The 21,181-nt window shown below is 49.8% G+C and overlaps 6 protein-coding genes and 2 non-coding genes across 8 annotated transcripts; 4 read left to right on the top strand and 4 right to left on the bottom strand.

Moving 5' to 3' along the window:
- Positions 1 to 839: 839 nt before the first annotated feature.
- Positions 840 to 1,901, bottom strand: LRP88_04115 (thioesterase-like superfamily-domain-containing protein; the record flags this gene model as incomplete). The annotated part of the gene is made up of 3 exons (XM_083240697.1): positions 840 to 1,145; positions 1,204 to 1,376; positions 1,550 to 1,901. The coding sequence occupies 3 exons, from the start codon at positions 1,899 to 1,901 to the stop codon at positions 840 to 842; spliced, it is 831 nt and encodes a 276-aa protein (XP_083103987.1).
- Positions 1,902 to 4,274: 2,373 nt separating this feature from the next.
- LRP88_04114 (uncharacterized protein) lies at positions 4,275 to 4,634 on the top strand (the record flags this gene model as incomplete). Its single annotated transcript, XM_083240696.1, has 1 exon — positions 4,275 to 4,634. One exon carries the CDS (start codon positions 4,275 to 4,277, stop codon positions 4,632 to 4,634), a length of 360 nt encoding a protein of 119 aa, XP_083103986.1.
- Positions 4,635 to 4,889: 255 nt separating this feature from the next.
- LRP88_04113 lies at positions 4,890 to 4,963 on the bottom strand. Its single transcript has one exon. It is a non-coding gene; the product is annotated as a tRNA-Val (tRNA).
- Positions 4,964 to 5,731: 768 nt separating this feature from the next.
- On the bottom strand, positions 5,732 to 7,324 carry LRP88_04112 (uncharacterized protein; the record flags this gene model as incomplete). The annotated part of the gene is made up of 4 exons (XM_083240695.1): positions 5,732 to 6,151; positions 6,208 to 6,794; positions 6,849 to 7,110; positions 7,181 to 7,324. 4 exons carry the CDS (start codon positions 7,322 to 7,324, stop codon positions 5,732 to 5,734), a joined length of 1,413 nt encoding a protein of 470 aa, XP_083103985.1.
- A 3,857-nt stretch (positions 7,325 to 11,181) lies between these two features.
- LRP88_04111 lies at positions 11,182 to 11,253 on the top strand. Its single transcript has one exon. It is a non-coding gene; the product is annotated as a tRNA-Thr (tRNA).
- A 200-nt stretch (positions 11,254 to 11,453) lies between these two features.
- LRP88_04110 (beta-lactamase-like protein) lies at positions 11,454 to 12,593 on the bottom strand (the record flags this gene model as incomplete). The annotated part of the gene is made up of 3 exons (XM_083240694.1): positions 11,454 to 11,740; positions 11,794 to 12,295; positions 12,348 to 12,593. 3 exons carry the CDS (start codon positions 12,591 to 12,593, stop codon positions 11,454 to 11,456), a joined length of 1,035 nt encoding a protein of 344 aa, XP_083103984.1.
- A 2,577-nt stretch (positions 12,594 to 15,170) lies between these two features.
- LRP88_04109 (trypsin inhibitor-like cysteine-rich domain-containing protein) lies at positions 15,171 to 15,516 on the top strand (the record flags this gene model as incomplete). The annotated part of the gene is made up of 3 exons (XM_083240693.1): positions 15,171 to 15,254; positions 15,310 to 15,435; positions 15,484 to 15,516. The coding sequence occupies 3 exons, from the start codon at positions 15,171 to 15,173 to the stop codon at positions 15,514 to 15,516; spliced, it is 243 nt and encodes an 80-aa protein (XP_083103983.1).
- Positions 15,517 to 16,601: 1,085 nt separating this feature from the next.
- On the top strand, positions 16,602 to 18,446 carry LRP88_04108 (MDR family MFS transporter; the record flags this gene model as incomplete). The annotated part of the gene is made up of 5 exons (XM_083240692.1): positions 16,602 to 16,812; positions 16,865 to 16,998; positions 17,061 to 17,426; positions 17,478 to 17,595; positions 17,647 to 18,446. 5 exons carry the CDS (start codon positions 16,602 to 16,604, stop codon positions 18,444 to 18,446), a joined length of 1,629 nt encoding a protein of 542 aa, XP_083103982.1.
- Positions 18,447 to 21,181: the final 2,735 nt, after the last annotated feature.

Genomic DNA, 21,181 nt, shown 5'->3' with positions numbered 1-21,181 from the left:
GAATTGAATGCCTTGTTCGTCAATAGCTATCAGTGGAAGCCACACGAAAGAAAAATACCACCCGATGAACTGGATGACATAGAGGAATTGAAGAATTTCGGAGCCGCGGTCAGTGGGTTTTGCGAGTATCTCGCGGCAGGTGTCAAGAATCTAACAAACACGTCTCAAGAGCTTATTGGGTTGGAAAGTCTAATGAAAGCCCCTGATCAAGTCAGTGGTAACTGAAAGGTCCAGGAATTCAACTTGACTTCCATTAGGGAAGCTCAGAAGTCTACGTCAACAAGCGTGAGCATGAAGCGTCTCAGCTAGATCACGGTGCGTTTTCCAGCCACGCTGGAGAAAATCCAACTAAAGGGAAATGTGATTTAGTTTATCTTTCTCCCACTGACTTTTGTTTCGGTGAGTTTAACAGTCAAAAAGCCCGTAGAAGGAGCTCTAACAAAGATGCAGAGTCTTTTCGGCATGAATGTCAACGTGCTAGAGTCAAATCCGCCCTGGTGGATCTACATCCCCTTTGCCTTTGCAACGCTGGGGCTGACCATGGTTGTGTGGCTGACTTTTAAGCGCTACCCATCTGTAAGCCAACTTCTATCTCCAATCTGCCGACGAGAAGCTCACTTCAATAGATCGAGGACAAGGCTGAAAGAGTGTTTCGGAAGTTGACGCGCTGATTCTCTCTTGTGTCGTACTCTGTGCTTGTATTTCTTGCCTCGCTGAATTCTCTACGCCGGGTGTGTATCACAGTATGAACAACGCCAGCAAATTGAGTTTTCACAGTATGGCTCATGTTAAGTTTACTTGCATTCTAACCTCTCATGTGTATGACAGCGAGCAATTCTTCATTGAAACTGTCTCTCGAGGCCTTCAACGGCCGCAATTACATCCCTTGCATCCTTGTCGCACTTGATCTGAGACTCCATCTGTCTGTCAAAGGTTTCTTGGAATTTTTCAACCATGAACGGCTTCAGCACCGATCTCTTGCTAGTCGTGTAGTCGTAGATGGCTGTGTCATCGATACATTTCGCAGCCAGCCGGCGATGCTGGTCTGATAGGATCCAGCCTTCCATCAGGAGCGAGGTAGAATCATATCGTGGGCGCTCAGACAACTTGTAGAGGACGGTGACATGATCAGGAAACGTCAGCGGCTGTTTAGACAAACGATATTAGTCGGCATCCGGGACATCAATTTCGGGTGTCACATACGAGCTTAAACTCGGTTGTGATGCGCCTCAGAATGAGGCCCAGGCTTCGTGGTGTTGGTAGATCATCCCATTGCCTCCGTTGCTCCTCGGTAGTGGCGTCTTCTGCGTGGTGTTTAACGAATCGAACTCTTGCCGTTTCGACGTACTTGTTATACATGACGTTGTTTACGTGGCCTGGGGCAGTCAGCATATCTTGGCCGAGCCTTGAATACGAGTCTCTTGAAACACACCCTACCAATATTATTAGTATTATGTATATGAGGAACAATAGAGGTTACATACCATGCTATCCTAGCGCACGAGTCTTATTAGCAAGTTGTCCTATCATTGTGATTGTCGGCGCACACATACCATGTCTCCCCAAAGTAATGGATAGTGGTCCAAAGCTCTCCAGCTCTTATCAGTAAGAAAGCCTTCTCTGCCTGCCAAAAGCTCGATCCAGTCTGTTGTGGTATGCTGGTAGAGTTTCTCGGCTTGCGAGACGCATTCGGGTGGGTACTTGGAGCTTCTCAACTTTTCGATTCGCGCCTGGAGGTTAGAAAACCATCTTGAATCGAGTGGCGTTGTATTTTTGGGGACAGTATCAGTATCCTGGCTCTGTCGAGGAGCTGTGCATGAGTAGCAGCGCAACTGAGTTCTCGACGCGGCAGACAGAGGCCGGAGCACTCCGGATGACCTGAGACGGGTAACAAACGACATGATATCAAACGAATACTCTTCGGTGAGGCTAATTTATCAATCAATGACAGGGTTTACAGTGGTGCGGACAATAAATAGGATCTTCTGCAGCCTCGTGTACCGATGTTGGAGATTCTGCCAGGGAACCCCTCATAGGGAGGAGACGACAAGCCAAGTCTCGGTAGGTTCGGCAATTTCCCGGTCAAGCTCGGCGAAACCGGCCCAGACCGAAGTTTAGTCTGGGTAGAAGCGGATAAACATGGTTCTCAACACCATCGGCGACAATCATCAAATCGTAGACCGGAGCAACTTTCAATTCTTCTGAACGACTTGGAAAATCCTACGCAGCGCATCACCAAAAAGCTCCATGACCTCCTCGATATTGTGCAATCGGGCGGCCCCGAATGTGGTCCTCCACATTGGTTGGTCACATGCAACCGGCTACTTCGGGATACAAAAATGAATTAGACGATTGAAAGTACAAGAAAATGGCTGAAATGACCATGTACCTGAAAGACCATGGGCAGTCGGCAGATACCAGGCATTAAAATTAGATAGGACATTCCAATGGTCTTGCGCCGTCGGGTGTTGCTTAGTGCTTGAATGGACTTATACCTGTGTTTAGGTGTTTGCCTTGCCGGCGAAATTAATGTCTAACAATTACAACATGAGCGCAGTATGCTATTTTTTCCATTGGGCTGTACCTGAGTTATCTGTAGTATTTAGAGATTTGGCGAGGAAGTGCGCAGCGCAACGGTGAGAGCGAGGCAGCCTTGGGACTCATCCAGTTTCGTTAGCAATTCAACATCTTGAGAGTATCCATGGCGGACGAAACTCCCCATAGTCTCGTTGAAATTATTAAATAATTATCCGGGCTAGAAAACTAATGGGGGAACAGGACATGCATGCCTCAAGAAGCGCCCAGCCAAGCAAACACATCAACGAAAAAGCAATCATGTAATCGTACCCGGAGCATGCCTTAGAAACAAAACAAGCTTAGATAGGGATGCAGCTCGTGATATAACTAGCTCTCGGGTTATTCACCCACTTACGGTTAAACCGACAGGGTGTTGTGTTAGGCGCCGTCTCAGGTCCCTCACCGGCTCGGCCCGCGATGGCATCAAGCCCGCCACACACTTCGATAGTGCCCCTTCTCTCAGCATGGGTTAAATCGCTTAGGTCACATGTTAAAGGGTAGTTGAGACGAATATTATAATGAACGTATGATCTACGTCGCAATGACGAACCTAAGCATGACATTTCTAAGAGATAATTGCCGACACAAGAGCAACGAGAGCGTCCATGCACTGGTTAACACGGAAACTTATCAGGAATAAAATGAAAGTAGTCTAGCTGGGATCTTGAACACCTAGAAACCTCTCGCTGTAGAACGCACCAAGCCCGGAAGGTCCGAGTAAGGCCCTGGGATGTAACAAGAACGCACGATTGAAGGCACACAGTATCTACCGACAGGAACGCTATGCTATAGACGGAATAGACACTTTCATCCTGGTCAAGAAAATCCCGGCGACCTGCCCAGTGTGGATAATCTCGGAACGTCGGCCCAGAATGTCTCAGTGCATGAATACGAATGGGTCGTCTCACTGGACGAAAGCTTCGTGTGAGCTGATAGCAGCCGCTTGAAAACATGCAGAGAGCATCAGCAGGCCCTTGCATGCGTCCTTTTATGTGTATATCACGCATTACGACCTTTTTTTCATCAGCAATCTTCGACTTACAAATGAGCCAGTTGCGGAAGGTACCACCTGGTCAAGCAATGCGTTCATACCTGCAGGTAACCACGTATCATCGGCTAAGTGCTTCCGCTGCGGCCGAACTGTATTATGATCTCATACACCATCTGATAATCAGGCAAAGACAAACCGACATAAATAGATAGGTTGTTTGAATCTTCGTCTTTCGTGTGTTCAACCCTTCCAAACGATATTGTCGTGCATAGGTATTGAGCATCAACCAACCATGGTGGTATCGAAGCTCTCGCTTAGACCCTCGTCAGAAAGTGAGACAATCGTACCCTTTCAGGAACGATTGCATAGGAATACGATGACCGACAAGTTGGTAACGTTGACAAAATACGAAAAGATATTCTCTTAAGTTTAGTAAACTATCACTAAAAATGACGGTTAAGAGTATATATGTTTGTATCTGCGTAATGTTGTCAGCTCTTGTAGGATCAGGCAAGTTTCAGTCAACCAACGACAACGTGCGATCCACTCTCAATTATCTTCATCATCTCAAGCTCTGGCTAATCGCCACTAGATCACTCTAGAATAGCATATCAAGTACCGTTTCGTCAAGCTCGTTGACCAGACATCCAGTAAGAACCTATCGTCTCACTTCGGTGCCATCCACTGACCAATATCTTTGCAGATCATGCTTCTCTCCGCCCACCTCACCGTGCCTGTCCTTCTGATCGCTCAGGCATCAGTTGGCAGCGCCATCAGCATCGACTTCACGGTGTGGAAGAACGGCCATGCTTGCCAGGGCAAGGAAAGCCTGAGCGGCCGTGTTGGCTACGGCAGTTGCATTACCGTTGGTGCAGATGCGCTGCCAGCTTGGGACTCTTTCAGATCTGGTGGAGTTTCTGGCGGTGGCTTCATTCCTGACGCTGCAGAATTTCTCTTCTACGAGAAGGCAAATTGCAAGGGCAAGCTTCGGGATCGCCATCCCAAGTACTCCGATGCGGCGACTCGGTGCATTGGAGTGGAATTCCGCAGTTTTGAGATTCTTTGAATGGCGAATGGGGGATGAAGTCTATATCACAGAAGCTCTTAGTCAATTAAATCAAGACACATGTCAGGCACATTGGTGTTTTTGTCTGCGATAGTGACACCCAAAAAGCTTGTGGATCTTGTGCGACTTGGGCCATCATAGTCCCTGTTGGCGCCCCAAACCATGGCAGGATGAAAGGAAAAGATGCTAAACTAGTTGACGCAATCAGGAAGATTCGAATCCAAAAAGAAATATCAGTGATATAGGCAAAAAGAGTGGTTCCGCCCGGGATCGAACCGGGGACCTTCTCGGTGTGAGCGAGATGCCATAACCAACTAGACCACGCAACCTGAACCGTTTTTGGATGCTCGAGGAGAAGCACACGTGATACTTGTGCCCTAGCATCGACGGGAGACGTGAGAGTCAATCCCAGGAAGACGATACTCTCGAGTGCTGAGGGTCTTGGTGTGAAGGGGTCTGTCGGTCTAATCCTCCCTCGGTGATGCCGTCATGTTGAGATGTCTCGCTGAGTTCTAGTCGATTCAAAACCGCCAAACAAAATCCACCAATGCCACCAACAGGGCTGCATGAGTCGCTCAAAACGGTTCAGCTCTTCATGGTCTCATGTGCCAAGTAATCAGGAGGCATATGCCGGGTGTGTGACATAATTGAGGCCATTGAGAAAAACTGACCGGGCAACCCGCAATGCAAAATGGCGACCGATACCGGAGAAAGTGGTTACTGCCAAGGGCAGCGGCAGTGGTCTGAGACATTTTCCACAGGAGGCAAAGTTTGCAGCGGAGCCTCACAATGGCAAGCGAGGTGGCACCGCCGTCTGTTTCAATCCACTTGCGATGGAGTTCAGCTGTGTCTTGGTGTTAGCCACCTGGGCTACAGGGTCAAGGGATCTTGCAGTTGTGCCTTGATATGGAAATTGGGCCGAGAAATGGGAAGGGAAACGTCCTTGGCAATAACAACTGGAGGCTGTCAATCACAGGAAGGCGAGCAGTCTTGAGGTAGGGACTTGAGGTTCTCCAATGGCAGAGCGCAGTAAAGCGACGCTTCGCAAATATCAATTACAGGCTAAATACTCAACAAGAAAACAAGGTAGTCGAAGTTTAGACAGAGTTGGAGTTGTCGGCGCAGGCCCAGGCTGGCGAGCCACCAGTCTCCTTCATGGAGTCGATAATGCCAACAATAGAACCGTAAGTTCCGCCAATCATCAAAAAGGTGCCAGAGATGACAACGAAGACGCTGTAGGCAACCATCAGGTACCATCCAAGGGTGGCCTCACGGCGACGACCCCAGTTGTCATAGAGCCACATGCAACCCATGGGCTGGAAGGACATCAGGGTTCCGAGAAGAGCGCCGACGAGAGACACGAGACCTCCGAAGACGGGAATGCCACTGGCGATGAGGTAGGCGATGATAGTGGCAGTGGTGGTGCAACCGATCCAGGTGACCCAGTGGGTGAGAGAGTTGGAAGTGAGATGCTTAGAACCGCGGAGCATGCGAACGAAAGCGTACTTAGCAGAGTACTATGCACCTGTTAGTTAACTGATGGATAGCATTGAGAGAGAAAGAAGGTACTTACGTGAATGACGAGGGTGGTCGAGGCAATGAGACCGGGCAGGGCAAGACCATAGGCAACCTTCTTGATCATGGCACCGGCAGAACCAAGAGCGGGGGTAGCAACATAAGAGCCGCAGTAGACATAAACAACACAGCCGATGACAATGTAGGTGATGGTCATGCCGGCCTGGCAGACAATGAGAGATCGAGTGTAGTGCTGGGGGTTGCGCATCTCAGCAGCGATGGCAAAGTAAGCGGGAGTGCCAGCATAGGCAAAGATGAGCGACGAGACAGCAGAGATAGCCTCGGTGAAGGGAGTTCCCTTGTTGACGATCTTGTAGTCCGACTTCCAGGTGCCCTCCTGGGGGGCATCCGCGGGACGGTCTTGAACACCGACGGCGATGGTAACAGTAAAGATGGCAGTGAGAAGGCAGACCAGTCCAACCCAGGCGAGCCAGCTGATGCGGCCCAGAGTCTGGATGCTGGCAAGACCAAAGCCGATGATGGCGGCGACGGCGACGAAAACAGCAGTGCATGCGCCGTGCGTGGAGACGGCGTTGAGGGCGATCGAGATACCAAGCATACCAGAGCCGGCAACAAAGATCCAGACTATACAAGTTAGCGACCAATCGAGGGTAATTCAATGTCAGGTGGTAGGCGTACAAAGGCAGAAGGCAATGCCAAAGACTTCGCGACCCGCACGGCCGAACATGAGAGCGCCAGCATCATCAATGCCGTAGACCTCAGGGTGACGAAGCTTGAAGGTACCGACGACATATCCGGACCAAGTGGTGATGACAGCGATGGCGATAAGGGCAATCAGGCCAGGAACAAGACCCAGGGAGTGAAAGACGGCGGGAATAGACAAGACACCAAGTCCGATCTGGGTCTTCATCATGAGGGCGACGGTTCCGATCCAACCGACCTGCAGTCAAGCGTTAGCTCGCCTTCTAGAAAAATTCTAGCGTCTCGCCTTCGGGAATAGGCGCGCTCACGTTGCGGTAATTGGGGCCCTTGTCAGTGATTTCTCCAAAGACGGCATCGTGGGCAATTGTCTCGTCGGCGTGTGATTGGGCGGGCTGGAATTCGGGATCTTGGCCGAAGTCGCGCTTCACGTCCTTCTCAGAGGAGGTCGACATTGTGATGGATGGAAGAAGGCAAGTCTGGAAAGGATCGACAGGAGTAAAGAGGATGTGCCAAGAGGCGGAGAAGGTGTTGGGTGAAGAGTGAGGGAGTAAAGTCGAGAATGAAGCGTCTGGCCAAGATCAACTTATACCTCGAGAACGTTGAGCATTGACCGGGTCAGGTATCAGTCTCGAAGCACCTGCAGGGCCCAATTATTACGTGTTAGTTCATGACGAACATTACGATAGAGCGAACGGTGACGGGATCCAGGGGATTGGGCCTGTCGGGGCGCAGCGTGAGAGCGGAGGATGGAACGAGTCTTGTCTGTTGTTGGTTAACCAGGCGCGATAGGGAGTGGAGAAACGTCTGGCCCCATCACCTTCTCTGGTCCCCATGGGGTTGAGAAAGCCAAGACGAGGGCGAATGGGGTAGAGAGGAGACCCGTGGAGTAGGACAAAGGGGCGAGAACGTGTCCAGGATTGCTCACATTAATCATGCGAGAGAGGCCAAGCTGAGAGATCAAAAGGTATTTCGTACGTAACAAAACACTGAGGCGAATGACATTATACTGGATTCCGTGACGTTAAAGATTCCACAATTCAGGAGCTCTCCACATTGGTCCAACGAGTAGCGACCACTTCCGCGACGGACCCGTCTAGGATAGAGAGGAACCCTCTCCACCCGAAACCAGGCGGAACCAAGTTTCCATTACGAATAGTTAAACCCGGGCCTCCGAAGCCGGTCGACCTTCCAGAACCGGTCGGCCCGTGAGAGAGGCAGCCGAGATTGTTGAGCACTGACGTCTCTGCGGCTTGTGATGGAAATGCGAGTGGTTTTTCTCGAAGGCGACGGATCCACGGATGAGCAGAGAGATCGCCAAGCATGGGAAGATGCATAAACACCTTCTCCTTTGGGTCTAGCGCCGTCGGGCCTCCCGTTTCATGCCCCTAGTCATGAGCCGCAAGCCGAGTTGGCCGGGAACGTCTTACCCTACACGTGATGGTTTGGGATGGATTTTGTGATGAAAGGCGCTACTTCGAAGCGAGGAAAAGGTCGGAAAACTTAATTTCGATGTTGTCTTGAATAGCAATAATTGAAACGCTGTTTGCGACACCAAAAACACACACAAAAAAGACAAAAAAAAAAGGCCGAATTATTACGAGGGATCATCGCTGTTCCACTCCCACCGGCTATTGCCCGAACCTCCAGCTGGCCAGGGCAACCAATGTGTCACGACAAGGCGTAAGCAAAACCCAACATGTGCCCCTGAGCGGGCGTGAGAGTAAGAGAATCATGATTCTTTGTCATCTAGACCAGTCGAGCAAACTTGCTCAATCGCTCTCCAACCGTCAGAGCATGCTCACGAAGAAAAGTATGAGAATCTCCATGTCGCATTCCAGCTTGAAGATCCCATCAGATTCGTACGTAACATCTTCTCCATACTCGACAGTAAGCATAACAAGGCTTCCCTCGCGAGTGAATGCCTGCGCTTCAAAGCCCTGTCGAGATACATTTAGGAGGGCTCTCAACGGCCTGAGCGCGTTGTCGTGAGTCACGACCTTTTTCAGTGGACATTTTCTCCGCGTCGCGTCCATTTTTTTTTTTCAGTGGGCTTTCCCTTCTCCTCCTCTTCTCCACGATTTCTCTGGATCTTTTACGTAGCAAGAACTGAAGCTTGGCGAGCACGCGAAAGCGTCTCCATTTTTCACAGATCCTGAGATGTTGTACGTAATAGACAAACTTGGCCCATCAAATAGGCTTCCCCAGATCAACAATCGTGATGCCGAAAGGGTTCTCAACGCGGGGAAAGGACAACGCTTGGCTCAGATTTGAAATGGTGTTGTGAGCACCACGGAAAGGGGAATGGTTGAGGAGAAGAATTTGCGCTATACTGAGAGAGACCAAGAGACGATTAACCGTAAGAGGTCATGATTTACTACTTACTAACTCGCCAGTTAGTCACCGGAACTGCCTACGGAGTATATATATGCGCGAAGTGCACACCGAGGGTACTCTCAAAACAGCGAGGCCGAATCTCCCCTGTCACCACGATATTGTCGAGAAAGCAAAATAAAATACACAAATATCAAGCCCTCAATGCCTGGACATGACTGGGAGTAGAGATAGCTTCTAGTTCAATACTGGGGTTGCTCAGCATCGCGCTTGTTAAGCCCTATAACTGGACATCAAGCGCCCAAGCTGCTTTTGCACTCTGGCATATTTTATTTCATACCAAACTCAGTCAGATCAGGATACAAGAAACTGTAGTTCTTTTGAAGGGAAAAGGCAAGCCATAGTCGTCAAGCCGAGAGTGAGGAGGCGGATGCGACTGGTCTGCTGTTGTTGCCGCAACTAACAGCCGCGCATCGTCCCATCTCCATGACACCACTGTGGCCAATCTCCAACTGTCTTCTCGAAGCACAATCTATACGCTTCAATTTTAGAAGACACAGTTGAGCGACAAATTCAAGAGACCGACTCCTGCACAGATTCAGGAAGACGTCTTTCTTGGCTGTCGTTGGTGCCAGGATATTTGAGGCTGCATCGCCAAGCCTCCTTGGCGAGATGCATTGCCGAAGCAGCCAGGGTGAAGTGCCAGGCCAAGAGTCAGCCGCTGATGAATTGGAGAAGTTGGAGAAGAGTATGGCGCACTGCAGTCTTGGCTGATAGCCACGTGCGTCTCTTGTTTCGCTTGGGATCCTCGCACAGATGCATCATATTTGAAACACTGGACCTCCGTCTTTGGTGTAGCAAGCTTGGAGCTTCCTTTAAGACTTCTCTGCCCTCGTCGGGATAACGCTTCAGAGAACTTGGTCGTGCATGTAGCCAGGTAAACACTGTACATAGAACTACGCGGATGTTGGTGGCATGTCCTCAAGAGGCAGGCCCGCAAGTGCATGTTTCTATCTGTTTGCTTTGGTGAATGATACAAAAAAAAAATACAATATAGGTGGACTGTTCTGAGTGGGAGTCGATCTCGAGGCAGCCGGAACTAGTGAGTCTTCTGCTGAGCGTAGAGAAAAGGCCAATCGGAACGAATAGCCCCAGGCCATTTAGAGGACTTCCTTTGAAATCTAAGATCCATAATCTCAAGAATTCTGTTGATGCATTAGCCAACCTACCGTTTCTGTGCGTATCACTAGCCGCACATCTAACTGAGTAGCCGCTTGGGCTGGGCCTAAGACATTGCGCATCTCCCCAGTGCCGGAAGGAAGAGGATATCTCCATGGGAGTTTTTCTTTTAGATTCTTAGGACTCAATCTTTGATCAACTTTATTCTGAGAGTTCTGTACAGCGGTGTCGCCACCGAGCCTTGACGCTTGGAGTTGGACTTCAAGACATTGTCTTGTCGGGAACTTCACTCTCCACTCCTCGCAAAGGAAAGGAGAGAGGCAAACTAGTAGACAATGCACTTATCCGCATCGTTTAAGAAGTTCACAAAACATGATCACAGACCTGGCTATCTACATGTTACTCCCTTGGGTTCCCCGGCGCTCTCATCAGTCCTGGACGATACCCTTCATGGAGACCAGACTGCAGGATGAAACATCTCGTCTTTTAAATGACCTGATAATTGGTTCACACAGCCAGACAAAGACTTCTGAGACTGAGTGCTATGTTTGACAGGAGCTGGCTTTTTCGTTGTGGTCGTACGATTGCGTTCTCGCTATGTTTTGGGCGGCGAGTAAAATATTAATTCTAGACAGAAGACGGTCGCTCCACTTCCCGAAGTGAATAGGACTAAGTCTTCCCGCCTCTTTCTGCAGCCTGTCTTCACTCTCATCAGAATTCGAAGAGTGGTGTCTGAATGCCACACTGGCTCCCAGACAAGACCATTTTTGCTACCATCATCTCAACCAATCAGAAGCCAGCCTCTATGGCTCAGTGGTAGAGCGTGTCACTAGTAATGACAAGGTCCCAGGTTCGATCCCTGGTGGAGGCACAGCAGCATTCGAGAACAGCAACTTGTTTGCGAATCCTATTTTTGCTGAACAATTTGTTGATTATTCACTTCTTTGCCATTCGATCATACGAGTCATCCGAAATTTGCTGTGTGTTGTTCCTATCGTCCTTTTTACTTCGTTGCTGTTTGTAAAGGAGCAGCTTCAGTGGGACAGTGTATCTTAATCTTCATGGTACCAGCTAGAGGGTGTACTTGGTGCCACCGAAAATAGGAACCATCTGACCAGGCATTTCCTTCTCAATGAGACCCTTGAACCTCCATCCCGTACAATGTCCTGGCATGAGCAGAGCTGGTTCAAGCTCTTTCAGATCCTTGATGCTCTGGTCCATCTTCTCGGGAGACGCATCCGCCAGGTGATAACCGCCGACGATGGAGTAAATAGGACTCTCATCGAGCTCTCTGGCATTATTGGCGATATTTATCAGGCCGGCATGGCTGCACCCTGTGAAGATGACAAGACCTCTACCTGCATATATGCATTAGCGATCAAGCTTGATGGCTTGGAAGTTGGAAACACACCTTTGAGTTTGCACATGACAAAGCGCTCCTCCATGATCAACTCGTCGGGCGTCCACTTTTTGGTTGCTGAATCATATCTGATACCGCCGGGAATGCCGCCTTCATAAGCTGTTCGTCGAGGAATCTCGCCAGAGACGAGAAACATGCCATCTAGAACAGTGCCAGCATGGTTGACCGTTTCCACCTTTCCCCCAGCCCGTTGAATTTCCTCAAGGGTAGGGTCCGGCTCGAGAGAGACAGGCTCATCAAACATGGCACCTCGGTAGTCTGGCCTGTCCGGAGGCAGGGCGACGACCACAGAAGCGTCGTCGGCTTTGCCGCCATTAATGAGCCGGATGGCGGAAAGCAGGCCCCCAGAATGATCTCGGTGCCAATGAGAGAGTGCAATCACTTCCACATCGCTCATCTGGAGTCTCAGCCGTTCCGCGTTCTTCTCGAATACGTCTTCCTCTGGCCCAGCATCAAAGAGCAGCGTGCGGCTTTGGCCGTCTTTCGTTGCCGTCTAGTGGAGATATGAGCCTCTACAGGTTAGGACTGAAAACCACAATACTTACGATAAACAGAGAAAGGCCATGTGCACCACAGCAAATATTTCTCATTGACATCTCCCAGTTAGCCCCGCCACGAGCCGCAGGATCAGAGACCCGGCTAAGAGGAACTCCAGCAAAAGACTGTGTGTGTTGGACCCGAGGATTTGGGCTCGGTGAGATTTGATCAATCTCGTCATTTACCAGAACATGTATCTCGAGGCTGTCAACCTCGACAAGAGGTGGCTTGGCGGCTGAGCTGGTTAGAGACATGATCGCGAGGAGTTGCTGTTGGTTTAGGGTGTAGATAGATTAATCGCCGTTGAATTGTGAAACTTCTATTTTCGAAGAGTGAGGGCCTGCAGAGATCAAATGGAAGACAAAACTTGGTTGTTATTCATCATTTGATCGCCGACTCGGCTTCGGCCATCGGGCTTTGAACAAACCCCGTGATGCCTCGGCGACCATATTTGTAAGCCAAGTTACCTGACCTTGGCTGCGCTGGCGAGTGGTCCCATTATATATCTATTAGTCAATTTTACTCATTGATTCCAAATAGTGGTTATTTGGAATTCACGACTTGCATCATTTACTTAGACAAGGAGGAGAGAAATTTGTCACTAAAATAACCCAACCCAATAACTATCCGTCCGAGCTCTCTTTCGGCAACACGAAGTATCAAGTTCATAGAAAACCGTCGATCTTCTATCTGGTTCGACAATGTTGCTGGTGAGCTCAGGCGGGCAGCTGTGCGGTCATCTGTTCAAGAAGGGTAGAGGAATAATTCCTTTTAAGAGGTTAGTTTGGATCTCTTTGGCCCTTGCTGGCAGTACGTTGGAGATGAAAATGACTCAATATTCTCTATCGATATGGCTCTGCTGTATTGAAGACACTCGACTATTGATTTCTAGGAGTGCTGAGATGATTTTGATAGTGTTTCGCGTGCCATGCATGTCGCTTGTATCACTGCTCGGGCACCCACTAGCTTCGCGCCCCAAATGAGTTGACAAGGCCGTTTTCAAAACTAGTCTTGGACTGGCGTAGTAGTAGTAGTAACTCCTCACCATTTTCCTAGTGGTCGTTGATCATCCGTTGACAAGCATGGCGGTTGTCTCCCTCTGCCAATTATCCGATCTTGGTACAGTGTTGCATTTTCACTTTCTTGACACGCTCTGCGCAGTTTTCACTGAAAAAATTTCGTTCTAGAAATGACCAGTAGACTTTTACACCTTCTCAATCCCGCCTAGCCCCATGGACCTGAAGATGCATCATGACGGCTAGGGATAGTACCTGGCAACGGACTCTTGTCTCGAAATTGCCACACTTGATGTTAGACGCGATCTCGATACGAAGAACTTTTGTCATTATTCATGTGGAAATTGGAGGCTTTTAGAGTTAAGACAGAAAACGGATACGTTGACTGAGACATTTCGACTCACCGAGCTGGCTTGGCGAGCCTGAAGCACCCTTGTTGCTGCTCGAAAACCTTGATCTGTGAACAAACAGGTCCGTGTCTATGCGGCATTCACATGTTAGCAGTGTTGATGCACGAATCAGGTATTTTGTACGTAAAGGACAACTATCAGTAGGTTGGAGACCGAAAGCAACCGCACCAAGCCGATAGTTGGATGTGGAAGTTGGATTGGCATCTCTAATACTGAGCTGACTTCACGAGCCAAAGAGAAGATGACAACATCCTGCATAGCTTGGACTTGAATGAGACCATGTGACCTATCGTCTCTGAGCAGACTAAGTCAGTTCGATTATGTAGTCTTCAGCCACAACTCTCATGTTGCATTGGCTGAATGAAACGTGGCCAGGGATCGACAAAAAATTTTTTCTTCACCGGCCAAGGGCACAGACTTGGTCTACAGCTTGAGAATGGTCTCTCATTGGATATCTTTTTACCTCAAATGCCTCGTCTTGGCACATTTTAAAGTGAGGCGGAGCAAGTCTTGTCAGTCTGGGCATCTACCAACAATGAACTTTTGATGCTGAGAAGGACTTTTGAGTAGAGTTTCTTGACTGGCCGCGCGGCATGCAACTGACAACTGCCAAGACATGCAGAGGCTCAGATCATTCAGGACTTTGACATGGTGGCGATGCAAACTAGCAACGGCAGATTGGTCCCTCCCTTGTCGAATCCCGCGTGACGATCAGGCCAACAGCCGTGCAGTGCGAGTGGAATATGAGCAGCTGAGGCGGCATTGAGTTAATGTGAGACACGCCTCGCCGTCATAATTGGTGCCGCCCTGAAATTGCTAGACATCGAGGCCCACATGCTTATGCACATGATCAGGAGAACAGAGCACTTTTTCAGCTTCTCAACGACTCGCATAGGTATTCTTCTCCTGTGGCTTACAGCGACTGCCGGGATGTAACCTGGGCTTTCAATCTCTTGGGAGATAATCCTATCAAGCATTCGTCCGCAAATAGTCAGCTTACACTGCCCAATCGGGCCAAACGTTCCGCCTTGCTGGTCGGCACCCGCGCTCCGCAGGTGGTAATTCGGTACTCCCCATCTTTCGCCTAGAGAAGGAATGCCTATCGTGAAGTTTGATTCATCCATGGCCAAGAGTCAGCTCGTATCGCGGGCTGATGTGATGATATGCAGGGAGTGGAGATAATCTTAGTTGTGGCGGGCCGTTTGCGGGAGTAAATCGGCCGTCCTCACGATGGCCCAAGAGGAGGAATGTGATTTTTGACGCAGTCACCCTGCAAGCTTGGACGATGTAGGGTTTTTATATAAGGACGTGTTGGCCGTCTGCAGATCCATTCTTTGCACACAGAGTTCCACACAGTTCAGCACCAACAGATCACACTTGAATCACACCACATCAACTCTTCAAAATGAAGTTCTCTATCTCTCTCGTCGCCCTCTTTGCTACTGGCATCCTGGCCAGCCCTGCTCCCAAGCCGGCTCAGCAGTGCCCCGTAAGAGTTTCTTCTTGATCATTTATCTGAGACCTCAATCTAATATTTCTCCAAGGCCGATCGCGTGTGGAGCGACTGCGGCTCCGCATGCCCCGAGACCTGCACCTCGTCCCCTGACCGTGTCTGCATCACCCTCTGCGTCCCTGGATGCTTCTGCAAGAAGGGCTTGGTTCTGAACGCCGTGAGTGATTCTACTGTACTTAACTGACGACTGCTAACATTGCAAAAGGCCGGAACCTGTGTTCCCAAGTCCAAGTGCTGATTTTCTTGATTTGGATTACTTTCGCTTCTATTTGTACATGTTTAGTCCAGCTTGTTAGAACAGGACCTTTACATACGCTTCAATTCCAGCCCCTCAAAACTATGTTGTCATCTCATACCTTTGCTTGACCCCATCATCTGCATGCACCGTGTGATCTCACAATGACCTCATCACTTTATCGACGAGACAAAAAGTTTGTTTTGGAAGGGCAAACACTATGTAGGTGAAATAACTAAACCTTTTGCTAATTGTAGCTCCTGGTCAGCTAGAAATGGGTGGAACGTGTTTCTGACGGGGCGACGACGAGATGGTTCGCGGCTATTCCAGGGTCATGATAGGCATGGCAGTGATGGCGCTCCCAACAGCCTTTACTTCGAAATGCATACATACTACTGCTTCTTATGATCCCCAAAGTCCTAGTATTATTGCATCGAACTCCTGTGGCCTGTTGAAGTGGACTAGTTCCTGGCGGCGGATCAATATGGTTCGGGATTCGGAACGGCCTGCAAGTAAAGAACGCCAATCGCCGGTTTACAGGGGATTAGATGAAGGTATTGTTATTGGCCGGGAGCGACAGGACAAGGATGAGGCCATGAGCTCAAGTCAACTCCTTGCGAGGCCGTTCCTCGTCAACTCTCGCAGGCTGATATGAGTGGTGAGCCAACAAGTTGACATGACGCTCCAGCAGCCAGCTGGCTGTCTGGCCCACATCTTATGGGAATCAGCAACCAGTACCCACGGCCCTGGAGCCCAATTACAACTTCTAGGACTGAAACAAATAGTTTTGTGAATTTTCAATGCCGATGTTAGTCACTTATTTGGCTTGACGGCTTGGTAAGGCAGCTCTCAGTTGCGGGTCCGGGACATTTCATCTGACCAATAGGAGTGAATCTTCGGTATCCGAATGGCTTCACCTCTGGTGTAAGAACCAACAATAGATATCACAGAGGTACTATAAAGACCGTACAAGGATAATTTTGGCTTGTAAACACGTCTTCATGAACTCATCTTCTCACTCCAACCTCCGCTCAACAAGACCCTCAACGACAGAACCTTCAGCTCCAACCATGTCTCAATTAAGCGCCATGCCAAAGCCTCAAGCAGCTCAATCACCACCAGCTCCTTCGTATCCGACAGGCTTCGCTTTTGGAATGACCCTATTCGCTCTCTTCATCTCTCTATTTTGCGTTGCATTGGACAGCACCATCATTGCCACGGCCATTCCGCGAATCACTGACCAATTCCATGCTCTGCAAGATGTTGGCTGGTATGGGTCGTCATATCTTCTTACCAAATGTGGTATGTAACCTATTGCCAAACCTCTTGGAGTACAGCTAACACATAAAAGCCTTTCAACTGCCTTTTGGGAAATATTTCCGTTTCTTCAGTCTCAAATGGACCTTTCTTGCTGCCTTGTTCATCTTTGAGATCGGCTCGGTCCTCTGCGCAGCCGCTCAATCCTCAGAAATGCTGATTGTTGGCGTGAGTATTTCCTTGTTCATTTTATGTCGAGAGAGTCTTGTATGCTGATATGGGTCTCGTAGCGCACAATTACAGGCATTGGCTGTGCTGGCATCTCCAGCGGCGGACTCATCATCATCGCCAATATCACGCCCATGGAGAAGAGAGCTACATACCAGAGCCTTTACGGCGGGATATTTGGTATTGCCTCTGTCGTGGGACCACTGGTAGGTGGAGCATTCACTGACAAGGTATCCTGGCGCTGGTGCTTCTACATCAACCTCCCCCTTGGCGCCGTCTCAGCCGCTTTCATCGTCTTTTCTCTGCGCCTGCCGTCGAAGCCCAATCCCCTAAAGGAACAAGGAATCCTGGGACTCTTGTGGAACCTTGACCCGGTTGGATTCGTCCTGTTTGTGCCTAGTATCATTTGTCTTTTGTTCACTCTCCAGGTACGCATTGTCCTCTTTGTTTACCTTGAGATCGACGCTAACAGGAGTCAGTGGGGAGGCATCACTTACGCTTGGAACAGTGGTCAGATAATTGCCTTGTTTGTTGTCTTCGGTGTCACGCTCATTGCATTTGTCTGCAGCCAGGTCTGGCTGGGTGAGGCAGGGACTGGTAAAATTCCTAGAGCCTCCAAAAAGACGGTCAACTGATAAACAACAATAGTTCCGCCTCGTATTGCCAAGCAAAGAACAATCTTCGCCTCGAGTTTGTTCACGTTTTGCCTAGCCGGCACCTTCTTTCTCCTCAGCTACTTCATACCCATCTACTTTCAGGCTGTCAAAGGGGCAACCGCCCTCAAGTCCGGCATCGACACCATCCCTCTCATTCTCCCCAACGTTATTGGTATCCTGTTTGCGGGATTCGGAACAAGCAAGATCGGATACTACGTCCCTTTCATCTATCTGGCAGTGATCATTGCTCCCATCGGCGCCGGTCTCTTGACCACTCTTGGACCTAACACCAGCGCGGGCAAGTGGATTGGCTACCAGATTCCCTTTGGCTTCGGATCTGGCTGTGGCTTTCAACTTCCCCAAGTTGCGGCCCAAATCGTGTTGCCTCCTTGCGATATTCCCATGGGAATCTCGGTATCGATGCTGTTCCAAGGCCTGGGTGGTGCCGTGTTGATCAGTGCCGCGAATAATGTGCTCAATGAAAAGCTGCTGCACTACATTAATGACCTTGGAATCTCTGGCGTGAATGGCATGGACGTCATAAACGCTGGTGCAACGGGCTTTCGCAACGTCATACCCGCCAGGCACATTGGTCAGGTCGTTGACGCCTATAATCGGGCTCTCCGCAAGACCTTTCAGATTGCCCTGATCATGGCGTGCCTCAGTGCTCTTCCTGCTGCCCTGTTGGAGTGGAAGAGTGTTAAGAAGGGTGGCCCCGGCTCGGCGGAGACTAAACCCAAGGCGAATTCCGCTCCACCCTCAACTAGCGATATTGAGAAAGCGTCCTCTTAGTGGTTATGTCGCTGAATTGGACACTGGCCATGTTGATATTGGTTATCACGATACTGAGGATACCTGCCAAGTCCTGGCAAAACGCATGGAGCAGAGACTTCACTTGTGTAACCAGACGTTGAATATAGTGTATGATGACTTGAATCTCAATGATCTGTGATCAAATGATATGCTTTAATCTGTCACCATAGTTAGCAATAGGTAACAAACTGTCATTTGTTTGAGGCCGGTGTCTGATTAAGGCACTGGAGCATGTACATCGCGTTGAACGCGAATTCTCATTGTAATGGATGGGAGAGGAAACTATTCATGGCTCTAAAATTGTTTTCCATGGCCTACTTAAGCAGGAGTTACCTTTCTATTCTACTGTGGCGGAACTCGACCTCGCCTTGGCCACTATGCCCCTATACTCAGTCTGAAGCCAGGCGCCAAGGCTGGCCACCAAGCTGGCATCTGCCAAGTTCGTCCCCAGTTCCTCAGCAGCGGGACAAGCGGCCTCTGGATCGTATGCCTGTGTCCCTAGAGAAAGAAACGTGGTAATCAAGCTGCCCACTCTCTTCAGCTCGCTCAGAATGAGAGTGTTTGTCAAGGCCGTCTGTAAGTCATGGTCATGGCTCTGGAAAGTCCCCACGGTGAGAGCCGTTCGGAGAACAGATACTCCCATCTTATCAGTAGTAGCTCCCGCACCTAAGCTACTGAGTGAGTCGCCGCTGGTTGATGACGGGGTTGAGCCCGGTGCCTCAGGCGTTGGTGGGCATGACACCCCTGTGCCATTTGTGTTCGAGATAGCTTGTTTGTACCAGAGCAGAACTCTAGATACGATAGAAGCGTACAGCATAGCTGCGTGTGGTAATCGCGCACAGGGGCACTTTAGAAGCAGTCCCAAGCGCCCTACCACGTCCCGGTTGCGCGTCAGAACTGAACCAAGGTCCAATGTGCGTGCTGGCACTCCATCCGAAATAGGAGCCGAAGGGTTGGCACAATACAGCCGGCGCATGATGTCTTTGGACTCCTGCGTACAAAATTGGCGTGCCGTTGTAGTGGGTGGCGGTGTCGCTGTTGAGCTTTCGGCGGGTTCCATTATCACTGGGCTTTCAAGGCTATCCAACGAAAGCCAAGGCTGGAAGACGTCGTGAGAGGTAGAAAAGGGATCATCAATGAGCATTCTGGTCTCAGATAGGCCGAGCATCATATCGAGAGCGCCCTGGTCATTGCAAGTGAGGCTAATCTCCGGAATCTCCGGCACAACGGGGCTCGACCGGACGTGTGGAGGGCTGGCAAGCCTGCGTCGTGGAGGCTTCCCAGCTTTCCTTGAGACTCCATACACGCAACCCAGGCCTTGGGCGATACAGCGAGAACAGTCAGGGCGGCCACGGTCACACTTGATCTGGGAGATTTGAGGTTAGTCAGCCACTCTGCACGACGGGGAGAAACGTGGCGCACCTTTGCTCGTCCACAGGCATCGCAGCTGGACCGAAGTTTGGTCTGCAGTCGTGGGGCTCGATTGTGAGATTCATGCTGAATATTGGACATCTTTGGAATACGATGAGTCTTAATCCAGCCTCGGATGATGATGTTGACGTTGAAATTTGTGAGCTGACAGATGAGATTTGACTCATTTGCATTCGAGTGCCGCTTATCCGGAGGATGCCAACCAACAGACCAGCTTACCCATGTCGGCGTTGCGGGGCCAAAGGGTCTACTGGAGAGGCTCTTCTTCATGGCTATAGGGCATAGAAAAACGCTTTGAGTACTTGGTCCAAGTTGAATAAATCTCTGAAAGGAGATACTGGGCACTAACTACGATTTACAAGAATGCCTTGCGGCATGGTTAGATGTGCTTGTACCGACACGGAGTGAGGAAATACCCGAATCAGGAATAAAACAGTGTGAATCAAACTTGAATGCACAATACATTTAATAGAACTTGAGGGGAAGCAGGTGATGCCGTTGATCTCCTGTCTCAATCCACCATTGCTCGTCTGCTTTCACCACTCTAACCTGCAGCTTCGAGCCCACACTTTGAACCGTGCTCCTTCGATATTTACGCGTGTTGTTGGCTATTTTACCAGGAGCTTATTGACCCAAAGCATCGCAGCTTTTGTGGAGGGTAGCTCAGGCTCAACGCAGGCAACGTAGTTTTGCTTGAATGAGCGCTGATTGCTGGACGACTCGGGACTCTATTGCATGAGGGTAACAAAAAGTCAACCTCACCTGTACGAGCAACGTAGGTGCGAATCAGCGGCAAGGGAAAAGGGATTTGCGGTGCGTTGGCAATCCAACCCATGACTGTCTAGGTGACGCGGTTGAAATCTGAGGGGGAGGGCGAGGTCCGGGGCCCCAAGTACCCGTGTCGGCCCGTGTCGACCCGCCCCGGCCCGCGAGACTTGACTGGCATGATGCCAGGGTGAGCGCCTCGGCTCAATTGTATGCAATAACCCGCCCTAGAATGCTTAGTATAGTAATATCTATATATTTATCATTATCCATAAACTATCATTTATCTATTTTTCATACCTATATGGTTGTCCCTAGATGTGAAACCCTTCGTGCTAATCGTCCATGATCGAGAGGTGGTTATGATTAGGCTCATAACTTCAAAGCCATGCCCCGATCTCAACGAGCTCCCTGTTTCCTACTTACTCAACGATCTACAAGATTCGTGAAGCTTGCTCTTGAATTGGCTCGTTTCTTCCCCGCCCTCCCCAGATCGCCGGCGCCGGGCGAGGCCGTGT

The sequence above is a fragment of the Fusarium phalaenopsidis genome (genome assembly GCF_050370095.1).
Source record: "Fusarium phalaenopsidis strain FUZ10S chromosome Unknown contig_32288, whole genome shotgun sequence".
NCBI classification, from domain to species: Eukaryota; Fungi; Ascomycota; class Sordariomycetes; order Hypocreales; family Nectriaceae; genus Fusarium; species Fusarium phalaenopsidis.
The sequence above is the reverse complement of the archived record's forward strand: the minus strand, read 5'-3'. Positions and strand labels throughout refer to the sequence as shown.